The 13,694-nt window shown below is 45.3% G+C and overlaps 1 protein-coding gene across 13 annotated transcripts in view; it reads right to left on the minus strand.

Annotated features, from left to right (window-relative positions):
• Window positions 1–13,694, minus strand: part of SYT17 (synaptotagmin 17) — a 65,475-nt gene that overhangs the window by 29,166 nt on the left and 22,615 nt on the right. For all 13 annotated transcript variants that reach the window (XM_081132724.1, XM_081132725.1, XM_081132730.1 and 10 more), the window contains one exon: window positions 845–965. In XM_081132724.1, coding sequence (XP_080988850.1) covers window positions 845–965 — 121 coding nt within the window. The remainder of the gene's footprint in view (window positions 1–844; window positions 966–13,694) is intronic.

Here is a 13,694-nt window from a genome sequence, read left to right on the forward strand (position 1 = left end):
GAAATGGGATTTGGTTCCAGGCAGTTTGACTCTGAAACCCTTAATCATTTTATCATACTGAGTCTCCAGCCTTAATATCATTCCTTCCATTGGCCCCTTCGAAACCTGTTTTTGTAATGTGATTTTTGAGAATGCAAACTGTCTTCTAAATTCAGCTGTCACTTTATAGCAAAAGTAATTTATTTTAGCTATTGCACTTAGAGAAGACAGTACTTCCACCACTGAGCTGAAGAGATCCCAGCGACCAGGGCTACTTTCATAATATCCTTGCTGTCATTGGAGAAGCTACATACAGATGGAATGTAATCTGTTCCATTTCATTAAAAGTCATGTTTGAATTGGTCTGAATAGACACTTTAAATATGACAGTCTTTTCAGAGCTTGGATTTATAAAGATTTGTGGTACATTTGAAATGAGCTGGGGAGAAAAACCTTAGGTGTATACACTACTCTTCGCTGGTTAAGATGCACTGTCAGTGCACACTAACGCCACCTGGAGGATGGTGTCTCTATTGCAGGCATAGCAACTGGAAAGGCAAGTCACTTCCTCAGGGCTGCATGTGTACAAACAGAATCTAAATTTCAGTAATTATCACATCTGGTCTCAGTCAAATTCCCAATTCAAATGGGACTGTGAGATGGCATCATTTACCTGCCTCATTTTAAGAGGCATCTGATTATTTTTCCTGTTGAACCAACTCCCTCGTTCCGGATACTGTCGTCTATCCTCACAGAGTCTTATTAATAGTATCCAGGATGCAGAAAAAGAAAAGCAGGTCCTTTGTGGCAAACAAACACGAATGCCCTGTTGAAGAAATGGGGGGAGGAGGGAATCACACTATACCTGAACCTTGGCTCACATCTGTCTGAAGAAGTTGCTTGGCTCGAATGACATCAACATTTAGTCTCCCAGCACTCGGCAGATAATTCAGTGACAGAAGTAGCTCCCCCAGCTCCACTTCATTCTGCAGAGAAAGGAAACAGTCGGGAAGTTGCCTTTCTTCTTTTATTTTGCACCTACCACGCAGGAAATTGATCCCAGAAGCTCATAACTGGGCTTCTGTGGGTGGATCGGTTGACAGTGGGTACCTCTTTCTTTGACTTCTTTTGGTCTCTGACCCCAATTATTTTTTTCTATCTCAGAAAGTTTCTTCTGCTCTTAGAACACTTAACAGCAGCAACAACGTGATAACAAACGTGTCAATAATGATAATAAATAAATGCTACAGGTCATTCAAGTATTGTGCTAAACACTTTATATGTAGTAACTGGTTCAATCTTCATAATAAGTCTGTGAAGTATGAGTATTACTCCCATATAATAGATGAGGAAACAGAAGCTCAGAGGGATTAAATATTTGTTTGAGGCCAGATAGCTGGAAAGTGGTAGTGCTGACATTTGGATGCAGGAAACTAATTCCAGATACTCTGACCACTATGGTTAATAATTTGGATTTCTAAAATAAATTAGTGAGGATTCGCCTTACAAATAACATTACCCTCACTCATTTGCATTCTTGGTTTTGTGTGTTTGCTGTTAAGTGGGAAAGACAATGCTGGCTTCCCCCTTGGACAGAACAGGGGTGTGCTCTGGGCCCCCTAGCAGCAGGGTATACCCCTCCACCCTCACTTCAAATAAAAAAGAGAGAAATCTTATTCTTTTAGTAAGAACGGGATATGTGCTATTTCAGAAACAATACTGACATAACCATTGTGGGAAACTTAGACCACTGCTATGATTTACAGTTGACAATTATTATCTTGATCAACATAGGATGAGAAGCTCCATAATCTTCAGGGTTTGGGGTATCAAGGTCGTATCTTAACCCAACCCTGGAAAAAGCGGAGGGTCCTCATTTCCTCTGCCCCAGAATATGCAACACATGTGAGCAACAGCATCCACATGGCATCAAAAACTGCAGCTCCAAACAGCCCGAGGGCAAAACTGTTCCCAGAGGGTTCCTGAAGCCAGTGATTTCTTTCTCTCTCTTCCCTAGAAGATGCTACATTTAAAAGCTGACCAGCAGCCAGCTGGCAAGAAACTTAGGAAATAGGAACAGAAAGCAGGACCATCTACTCCAGTAGCTCCCCAACCTGACCCCTCCTCTAAAGGATCTGGAATTTATGGTGATCTTTGTGGACACCCACGAAGAATTGGCATATTAAATTTATATCAACCTTGGCAATTTTACCAACTCTCCCCCCCAACCTCCAGGGACATTTGGCCATGTCTGAAGACATTTCTGGTTGTCACAACTGGGGAGAGGGCTGCTACTGACATTTGTGAGTGGAGGCCAGGAATGCTACTAAACACCCTAAGAAGTGCAGACCCTTCCCCCAACACAGAGTGATCTGGACCAAAACATCAATAGTGCTGAGGTTGAAAAATCTTAACTAAACCGATGAACCTTGGGGTGATTCAGACTCCTCTCTTATACATGATTTTAGCCTTAACAAGTGTTAATAGCAACCAAAGACTGAAGTTTTCTCCAGACCAGAGAAAGATCAAGCTACAATCTCCATCCTTCCGCCTCCTCCTTAGGGCTTCCTTTGCTGCGAGCAGAAATCCAAGCACCATACACACAGCTCTTCCCAGGAAGTAGGCTCAGAGGCCTCAGGGAGAATGGACCGCTTATTCTGGGAGGATCTCCAACTTTTTGAAGTCTCCTTTCTACTCTGATTTAGTCAGATAAGGTTGTCCTGTCAGACCTGGAATAATTTGGTCCAATACTCTAGGTTTATAAGGGAAACTGAAGTAGGCCATTCTCTCACTTCCCTGCTTAACACCCTCCATCACTCGCAGAATGAAATCCAAAATCCTGAATCTAGTCTGTCGTAGGATTTGCCAACCTTGGCACTAGTGCCATTTTGGGCTGGGTCCTTCTGTCTTAGGGGGGTCATCCTGGGCATTGTAGGATGGTTATCAGCATCCCTGGTCTCTACCCACCAGACCTAGCCAAAAGCCTACTACAAACGCCCCGAATGTGACAATCCAAAATGTCTCTAGACATTATCAAACTTCCCTTGAGGGGAAAATCACCCAGTTGAGAACCACGGGTCTACCAGGATCTAAATAATTTGGTCCTGCCAACATCTCAGACCTCATCCAGCAGCCACATCTGTCTTCTTTCTAGTCCTTGAAAACACAAGACGACATGGCCCCAGGGCTTGCACCTGCTGTGCCCCCAGCTTGGGAATCTCAACTGAAATGTCACCTCCTCAGCTCAGGTTTCCACCAGCACCCCATGGAAAATAGTTCCTTGCCTCTGTCACTTTCCATCACATCACTTTGTTTTATTTCTTCTGTTGCACTCTGTCCTTATTGGATATATTTTTCATTCTCTATAAAGGCAAGGACAGTGTCCATCTCTCCACCACTATAATAGTAACACCGAACAACTTCAACAGATGACCGTGACAACGAGCTGTGCAGCCCCAACATGGCAGCTCTGCTGCCACATCAAGTCGCAGCGGAGTCATCGCCATGGTCTGTCACCTGCCCTATCCAACCTGGAGCAAATGGAAGCCGAGGAGGGAGAAGGAACTGGGTGCCACTTCTACTTCTACTTCCTTCTCAAGGCAATGCCACAAATAAACAGGCGTTGTTTCCTTTTTAAAGATCCTGATGAGCTTAATTTGGTTGAACCACGCGGGGCAGCTTGGGAGAACCGAAATAGACTGTAAATTACTCAAATGAATCCAGAAGGCCCCCTGCAAGCTCCCAGCAGCCGGCTTGTGCAAAAGCTCCCTTTCTTCCCAGACAAAAATTCTCTCTCCCTGCAGCCTTTGAACACAGCTAAGTTCTAATCAATAAAAAGGAAATAAAAGAAAACCATTTGGGACAAAAGGCACTTTCTGGGGAAAACAACAGCCTGGCTCTCCTCCTGCAGTACTTCCTTTGAAGTGCTTCTAAAGGGCCCCTTGCTCTCTCACCCAGCAGAGGGCTTCAGGTATATGCACACAACTTTTACTGAGGTCCAAGCACAGCTGCTCTGAGCTCCCCTGCCTTAGTTTTCATGGGGTGGGAGAAATAGTTTATCTCTTCCTTTACTGCACGAACAACATGAAAATAGGAATGCAGTTTTGTTTTGGTTAATCCTCACTGGAGGATATTTTTTCCATTGATTTTTAAAGAGAGTGGAAGGCTGGGAGGGAGGAGGGAGAAAGAGAAAAATCGATGTGAGAGAGACACATCGATTGGCTGCCTCCCGCACAGGCCCTGACCTGGGCCGGGGATCGAACCTGCAACCCAGATACATGCCCTAGACCTGGAATCGAACCCGTGACCCTTCAGTGCGTGGGCCGACGCTCTAACCACTGAACCACACCAGCTAGGGTGGAATGCATTTTAAAAAAGTAAAATCCAGCCACCATCCCAGCACTTTTCACATTTCATCAAATGCTTTTTCTCCAGCCCACCCCCCTTCAGCTTCTTTTTCATTTCTTGTCATACATCAAAACTATATTTGCATAGCTGCATTAACAGGAGAATTCTGAAATCTCCCCACTCCCTTTAAACTTAGACACACATTTTCCATGTTACTACCTGTTACTACCTAGACATAAAAAGTATAATTTTAATATGTACGTAGAATATTCCATTAGGCTGAAACACTATAATTTAGCTTAACCTTTTTCCTATTGTTAGGTACTTAGGTTATTTCTAATGACCTAAAATTGGGCACTTTGACATTTTTAGATTACATCATTCTAATAAAACCCAGGGTAAGATCATCGGGTCAAAGAATTTATCAAGACACATAAAAAATATCCGGATCTTTTTCTGCCACTCAATATGAACTCATAGAGCACTGGCCAGAAGGGCTACGTGAACTTCACGGCCACTAGCAGAGGGAGAGGACAGATCCAGCACTGGGTAGTAAAATTCTGACAAATGGCCTTGAGCAGTGCGGTTGTTAAAATATTTTTTGTTTGCATTTCTTTGAATACCTAGTCACATATCGATTTAATTGCATTTCTTGTTCTGTGTGGAAACGCTGACTTTCTGATTTCCGGTGTGAATTCAATGCTCTTTGACATGGGTTTGGTGTGGCTACAGGATACATTTTGCACTGGGTTGCTGTCTGTTACTGTCAGGCTTTCTAATTATTCCCATCCACTGGATATCTCATTGTGGATTTAGCTTGTATTTCCCTGCTTAAAAGGTTGAGCATCTTTTCATGCTTATCAGCTATTCATGCTTTCTCTTCTTTGAAAACGCTGTTTGTTTCATAGTGTCCATTTTTTTCTGTTGGGTATTTTTCTCTTATTGACTTATAAAAACGTTTTTAAATATTATGGATACTATTAAATTATTCGCCAGTTATATGTTGTTATGGGTTGAATTGTGTCCGGCCAAAACCCATGTGTTTAAGTCCCAACCCCCAATATCTCAGGCTGTGATCTTATCTGAAAATAAGGTCTTCACAGAGGTAATTCGTTAAGATGAGGTCATGCTGGAGCAGGGTGGGCCTCTAATCCAATATGACTGGTGTCCTTATAAGAGCGGGAAACTGGGACACAGAAACACACTGGGAGAAGACCACATGAAGAAGAGTTATGCTGCCACAAGCCAAGGAACTGCCAGAAGCAAAGACAGAGTCTGGAACCGATCCTTCCAAGAACCTTCAGAGGGAACATGGCCCTGCTGACACCTGGGTCGCAGACTGCTGGCCTCTGGAGCTGCGAGACAGTACACGTCTGTCTAAGCCACTCAGTCTGTGGTACTCTGCTACAACAGCCCTAGCAAACTTGTATGTGTGTGTACAAGCACATTCTCCCAGTTTGTGGGTTCCCGTTTAATTTCCCCCCCATATATTTTGGTGAGCAGAATGCATAATTTTACTGCAGAATATGGGTCACACTTTATGGCTTTTCTAGAAATGCTTTGCTACACTAAAGTCATAAGATAGTCTCCTTTTGACCATTCTAAAGCTTGACGTTTGGCCTTTCAAATGTACGTCTGGACTGCCTGGACTTAGTTTTGGTGTAAGGTGTGAGATAAGGCTCTGTTTTCACTTTTGAGGTAGGACCTTCTTTTCTCCGTCTCCAAGCCCCACGAGGCTGTGAGCTCAATGAGGGTAGTGATCTTACACTGTTTCCGTCCATCTCCGCAGGGACAGAACACACCCCTGATGAATGTTGGCCAAGAGAAACATTTGTCTACATCCTTCAGAAGAAGCTACACCTTCCAGGGAAGATGCGAGAGATGCTTGATCTTTTGAAGTCTGAGAGTTTATGTCTAGGCTCAATGGCCATCCAAATTAGATCAACGTACTTCAGACCCACTCAAGCTTCTCGAAAGGGATATTGATTCCATCCTAAATGGGGCTCCCAATGTGGCAGACACAGCTGTTTGGCAGAGACTGCTCCAGAACATGCAATGCTTTAGCCCAAACGACAGGCATGAAGCTTGCCTCCAGCAGTGTTCATAACACAGGACTGACAGTGGACAGATTATATGAGAGTGAGACACTCCCTCAAGTAGTAGCAGTAGCAGATAGGAAACACCAGGGCACTTACAGAGCAGCAGCTGGGAGCCCTGGCCTGGTAATTCAGTTGGTTAGAGCACATATGGGAATCCACCAATGACTGCATGGATAAGTGGAACCACAAATCGATGTTTCTCTCTCTCCCTCCTTCCTCTCTCTCTAAAATCAATCAATAAAAATTTTTTAAAAAGCAGCAGCTGGGAGAAGCTGTGACAGCTAAGGGAGGGCTTTTGACCCAGCAGGGTCCAGTCCCCAGACCCTTCTCCCATCTGCTCCTTCCATTTCTGCATAGAAAGTCCCCATCTGTTTTTCTGTGTCTCACCAACCCCTACCCAACTCAGATCCAGCCCAACTACCCAGTCAACAGATATTTCTAGAGTACCTCCCACTTGTCAGGCACAGGGCTAGCATACAATAGGTGCACAATAATGACCCATTGACACAGGGCAAAGCAGTGGACAAGACAGGCAAGGTCCCTGTAATGCAGCTCCTGAGAGTAAACATGATTTAATTAATTATTATGCATAACTAGTTATGAGGTGATTTAATTAGCACTGTGGTGGGTGCTGTGGGAACTGACCTAAGACTCCCCTGTAGAAGCAGGAGCAAGAGACAGAGGGCCAAAGAGCACACACACTGATCAATTGAAAAGTTGATATGGACAAATGAAGGGGTGAAGGCAGGTGGACTGGGGGGACGGGGGTGCAGAGCTGAGGCTGAGGACAAGACAGGTCTGCTCACACCTTCCTGCCAGGTAAGGAGTTTGGAATTATCCTGAGGAATGGGGAGCCACAGCAGGCTTTAGGCAGAGAGTCACCTAATTAGAGATGCATTTTCAAAAGACCCCTCTGGCTACACCTCTTTTCACTTCTGATGGTTCTATCTATCTTTCATTCTTTCATTCATGTTGTAATTATTCACTTCTCTGCAGCTCTCATAAACTTTTTTAGGCTATTTTACTTTTCATGTACTATAATTTCTGCGGGGAAGGACTGCATCTTCTGTGTTCTCACCCATCTCTCCTTCATGCCCTAGTAACTGAAAGTGGCATGGTTGGTGCGGGTTGAATTTTGCCTCCCCAAAAAGACATGTTGAAGTACTAATCCCTGGTATCTATGAATGTGACCTTATTTGGAAATTTTGCAGATGCAATCAAGTTAGGATGAGGTCATATTGGAGTATGGCGGGCCCTAAGTCCAATATGACTGGTGTCCTAATAAGACGAGAGACAAAGAGAGAGACACAGAGAGGGAGAGGGAACACCATGTGCCGACACAGGCCGAGATTGAGGTGATACATCTACAAGTCAAGGAAGGCCAAGAATGGCCACACTGCCAGAAGTCAGGAGAAAGGCATGGAACAGAAGAATCTCCCTCAGAGTCTTCAGAGGAACCAGCCCTGCCGACACCTTGATTTTGGACTTCCAACCTCCGGAATTGTGAGAAAATAAATTCCAGCTGTTTTAAGCCACGAGGTCTGTGATGATTTGTTCTGGCAGCCCCAGGAAATACAGCGGGGATTAATCAAAAAGACTGAGTCACAGACCACATAGAGGGCCTGGGAAATAGTGTTTTAAACAAGTACCCCTCAAATACTAATAACATGGGTGTTTCAAGCTATGGGATCAGATAAGATCACTTAGGGATCTTTAATTTAGTCCACTAGAAATATCCACATGGATGCACTATGGTCATGCTTAACACCTCATATCCCAAACTAAACTACTTATCAGATTCCCTACCCCAATCTCACCTGCTCCTCTCACTTCACTGTCCAGCAACCCCAAACAGCAAACTCATCACTGAGGCAAACTGAGCAAGATCCTGGAGGCCTCCCTCATCCTCTTCCCTCCTGTCATTCCAACTTCTAAACATCCTCAACTCCAAGCCCACCCCCTGACATCAGTCCCACCTGGACGTTTTGCCCACCAGTCAAAGGTCACCTGCCTCTGTTCTCACACACCTCTGAACCAGTGGTTCTCAACCAGGTGATTGTGCCCCCAGGGGATATTTGGCCAAGTCTGCAAGCATTTTTGGTTGTCATCACTGGGGGAGGGGGTGCTACTGGCATCTAGTGGATAGAGACCAGAGATGCTTTGAACATCCTACAGTACTCAGCATAGCCCCTCCCAAAAGAGAGTGACCTAGCCTAAGACATCACTAGTGCCGAGGGTGAGATCTAACTCATCTTGAACTCATCTTTTCTAAGCCCAACTCGTGCACTGCCCCAGAAGGAGCAACCTAAAATGCAAACCTGACCAGATTTCTCTCCTTTTTATCTTTTAATGGTTCCTGCCCCTCCCCCCAATAAATGCTATCTATGACGGTCTTCAACCCCCAGCTCCATTTCTCTTCAATCTCATGTCATGCCATTCCTTGTATGGTCAAATTATGTGGCAGGCAAATGGAACATACCAGACCGTTCAGCTTCCCTCCCACTTCTGCGCCACACCCACAAGTAGGAACAGGCGCTCTTCTCCTGTGCTCCCACAGGCCTCAGACTTACCTCTTAAAGTGAATGCTACCAACAGGTCATTCATTCCACAGACAAAAGCTCTATTCTGAGCCAGATACTGGCAAAGCACTGGGTGTAGACCAGTAAATAAGATCCCCAGGAACCTCATCCCAGGGAGGTGTCTGCATAGGGCATGACTTAGGACTTTGGGTTCTAACTGTTACCTTCTTTCTAAACTGTGAGCCCACACTAGAGCTGACGTGTGAGAAACCTCCTAACATATTCACTAAATAAATGAATAACAATAGCAGAAAATATTGACTTACTTCTGTACCACGGATGGGGATGAGCATACGTCATGCACTATCCCATTCAATTCTCAAAAGAACCTCTTGATATCAAAGATGTTAAGATGGTATTGATGATGATGATCTTGATGATGGTGTTTGAAGGTGTTGATGCTGTTGCTGCAGATGATGATAATGATTATAATGGTGTTGATGGTGATTGTGATGATGATGATGATGTTGATGATTGCGATGGTACTGTTGCTACTGCTGATGGTGATCATGACGTTGATGATGGTATTGATCATGGTGTTAGTGATTTTGTTGATGATGATTATAATGGTGTTGATAATGATTTTGATAATGATGATGATGCTGATGCTGATGATATGATGACAGTGATGATGTTGATGATGATGGTGATAACAATGATGATGATGTTGATAAACAACATTACTAAGAGCACACCACCTGCCAGGCACAGAGTTTTGAGTGCCTTCCTTTATTTTTCCATTTAACCTTCACCACAACCCTCTGGGAGAGAGACTATTATTATCCTCATTGTACATACGAGTAAACTGAACACTGGAAGTTTAAGGTACATGCCTGACATCACAGAGCAAGCAAGTAGCAGAGCCAGGGGATGATACAATAAGAAATATAAATTTGGTCTTTGTCCTCAGTTCTTAGCACACAGCTTCTAAAACGTCTGGAATCTCTGGAGTGATAAGAATGTCTTCTGCATGCTAATGAGATTATTGATGGCTGGAGGTTTCTAGTTAGCTTTAGGATGGTGGCTGGTTACCAGAAAGACTAAAGCATGATTAGAGGGTTGGAACTCTCAGCCCCAACTCCCATCTCCTGGGGGGGAGAAAGGAGCTGGAGGCTGAGTTCATCACCAATGGACAATGATTTAATTACTCATGCCTATATAATGAAACTTCCATAAGCCCTGGTTGGTGTGGCTCAGTTGGTTGGGCATTGTCCGGTGCACCAGGATGAAGCTGGTTACATTCTCAGTCAAGGGCACATGCCCAGGTTGGGGGCTCGATCCCGGGTGTGGGGGGTATGCAGCAGGAGGCAGTCGATTGATACTTCCCTCCCACATCAGTGTTTCTCTCTCTCTCTCTCTCGCTAAAAATCAATAAACTGTCCTGGCTGGTGTGGCTCAGTGGTTATAAAGCGTCAGTCTGTGCACCAAAAAGGTCATGGGTTCGATTCTGGTCAAGGGCATGTACGTGGGTTGCAGGTTCAATGCTTGGCCCAGTCGGACATGTGCAGGAGGGAACCAACTGATGTGTCTCTCTCACATCAATTTTTCACTCTCTCTCTCTCTCCCCCCTCCCTCCCTTTCACTCTCTCTAAAAATCAATGGAAAAAATATCCTTGGGTGAGGATTAAAATAAATAAATAAATAAATATCAATAAACTATTTTAAAATCCTTTAAAACAGGGTTTAGAGAGCTTCTGAGTTAATGTACACAAAGGTGCTGGGCCTGGAAAGTGTCTGGAGAGAGAAGGGGAGCTCTGCATCCATCCCCCCAATACCTTGCCCTATGTACCTCTTCCACTTGGCTGTTCCTGAGTTGTATCACTTATAATAAATGGACAGTATAAGTAAAGTGCCTTGCTGAGTTCTGGGAGCCATTCTAGCAAGTTACAGAACCTGAGGAAGAGGTCACAAGACCCGATTTGATCATAAGTGTTAGTGACAACCTGGGACTTGGCGATTGGCATCTGAACTGGGGGCAGTGCTCTGGGACTGAGCCCTTTCTCTGTTGGTCTGAGCCGACTCCAGGCAGTCAGTGTCAGAACTGAACTGAACGGCAGGACACCCAGTTAGTGTCTGGAGAAATGGAGAATTTGTTGGTGTGGAGAATAACCCCATACATTAGGTGTCAGAAGTGTTATGAGTAAAAACAGTTTAGGGGGTAGGAACTTAGGCGGGCTGACTTCAGTTTGTGTACTCTTGACAACCATGCTAGTTGGCTTTTGTCGTCACTCTCCCCCAGTGAAAACTGAGGCTTGGGGAAGTCAACTGACGTTCCTAAGGTCACACAACGAGTGTCCCCTGAGACAATACTACCGCCCTGCCTAAGTGCTCAGAAAATATGTATTCAATGGTGAAGGCATAAGTGGTCAAGTCAGGATTCAAACTGGGGCCTGTCAGACTTCAAAGCTCACCCTCCTACCTAGTCCAGGGAGTGGCGTGTGGTGAGCATCCCTTGTGGCTACTTACCTTTCTTATATCTGCTGCCCTAAGAAGCCCTCCCTCTGTTATGAAAAACCACACTTTCTGTCTCTTCAAAACCCCTGCCCCTTTCTGGTATCAGAACCAATTTAGAGTGGTTTGGGCGGGGCAACTGTGGGCATTTGACGGGCCTGGCAGGAGTATACCCTCCTCCCTGGCCAGGTGATTGGCTCAGAAATGGCCATGTGACCAAACCAGCCAATCAGAGTCCTCTCCCATGGGGGGAGTGGGGTGTGGGAGGCCAAATTTTTAAGATGACCCCCAAGACTGGAGCCCTCTGATACTCACATTGAATAACTGCCCAAGGTCACACCAGTGGAAGTGGCTGCACTGGCTGTTGCTTGAGGATTATGGGGCTGCAGGGCCATGCTCTGTACACACGTGCCAGGTTTTGTGCTTTGAGCCTCATGTGAACTGGCCCTCTGACTGCCCAGGAAAACGCTCGGAAGTACTACCATGATCAGGGGCGTGCTGGTAAATGTTTAACTCTCCAGGGGGGAAGAAGGCTGTGATTTGTAGCATTTGCCAATTCCATACACAATGGCTGATTTCAAGCTAGCAGCGTGAACTCAGCAGCTTGAAAAACACCTGAAAATTTAACAATGGGATCTATGAGCCAGTACAAGCTAGCTCTAGCACATAATCCCCATTTTATAGAGGAAGAAACTGAGGCTTAGAGATGGTAAGTTACGTCTACTGGGCCCCCACCTCTGGAGGATGCTGAAGCTGGGACTTGAACCAAGGTCTGTATGACTCCAGGGCCTGTGCTCTTAGCCACGGTAGATTTCTTCCCGTGGGGGGGGGGGTAAAGCTGTGTGGTACAGTGGCAAGACCTCCTACCTGGAAGGCGGGTGACCTAACTCTAGCCTCATTTCTGTCACTGAAAGCTGTGTAACCTTGGACAAGTCACTCAACTTCTCTGGGCTGCAGTTTTCTCATCTATAAAATGGAGTTGGTCCAAATCATCTCTGGTTCCCCTTCTAGTTCACATTATAACTAGAAACTGAAAGCTCATGTTGAGGACTGAAATGTAAACTCTGTTTCTATTTTCAGGAGAAGGAAAACAAGGGCCACATGAAATAAAAATTCTAGCTAATGCTGCCTTGCAAGGTGCTGGCTTGAGCCCAGCCCTGACTGCACAGTGTTGCCCAAACACAACTATTCACCAAAACCAGGGCAGGAAACCCTTTTAACAGAGGCCAGGATTCTGCCAAGAGGGTCAAGGCTGACAGCAGCTCAGGGCAAGTTAAAAAGAGATTCTCATTAAAAACAACAACACACACTGATGTTTGCCTTGTTGAGGGCCTTGCCTGCTATGGTATCAGGTGGTGAATGACCTCAAATTACAAAATGCAGCCAGGAGAGGCCATGGGCATGAGTCACTCCGGGCAGTTTCCAGGTGCTGGACCCAATCAGCACCTGATGCTGGGCGCCTAGAATCGTCTACAATTTTTCCTTTTAAAAAATGTCCTAAATCTCTTCCACCTTCATCTGCCTGGAGCATGGTTAAGACCAAAGTAGCCTATATTGAAAATCAAATAGGATTCTAAGACCAATTCCTCCATCTCAATTGCTCCCACTTCGTCTCCCTCTCTCTGGTGTCCTCCCTCCTCAATGCCCTCTCCCAACCTCGGCTCCCGGTCACCACGTACTCAGTGTGTTATTACACGCCAGGCGCTTTGCCTGCCTGACCTTGGTTTATCAAGAGGCAACGCCTGGAGTTGGACAGCTTGGATTCAAATCTCAGTTCTGTGGTCTTGCACCTGTTAGTTAATGCATGCCTCAGTTTCCCCATGTATCAAATGGGCCGACGATGCCCGGCACACAGTGAGTGTCATAAGAGTCAGCTATGGTTACTGTTATCTCCGCCTATGCCCCCACCCCGTGTGGTGAGTATTATTGTACCTAATTTACAGGTGAGGAGTTGGACCCAAGTTCACCTAACTGGTAAACGGTGAAGCTGGGATCTTAACCAGGTCAGTGTAACTCAAAAGCTAATACTTTTTACATAATGATACTGATTCAATTCAATAAACATCTACCAAGTTCCTTTCCAAAAATACTGGGACTAAATAAATGACAAAAGCTGATGTTACGGTCTGGCCAAGCCTTTGGCTGTGTGTTGACAGGATGCAGAGGGGGATTTTTCCAGCTGATCCCAGAACAAAGCTGGGGTTGAGGGAGAGAGACAAGGAGCCAGCACCAGCTGGGC

Source organism: Miniopterus schreibersii (genome assembly GCF_964146895.1).
Source record: "Miniopterus schreibersii genome assembly, chromosome: 3".
Taxonomy (NCBI): Eukaryota; Metazoa; Chordata; class Mammalia; order Chiroptera; family Miniopteridae; genus Miniopterus; species Miniopterus schreibersii.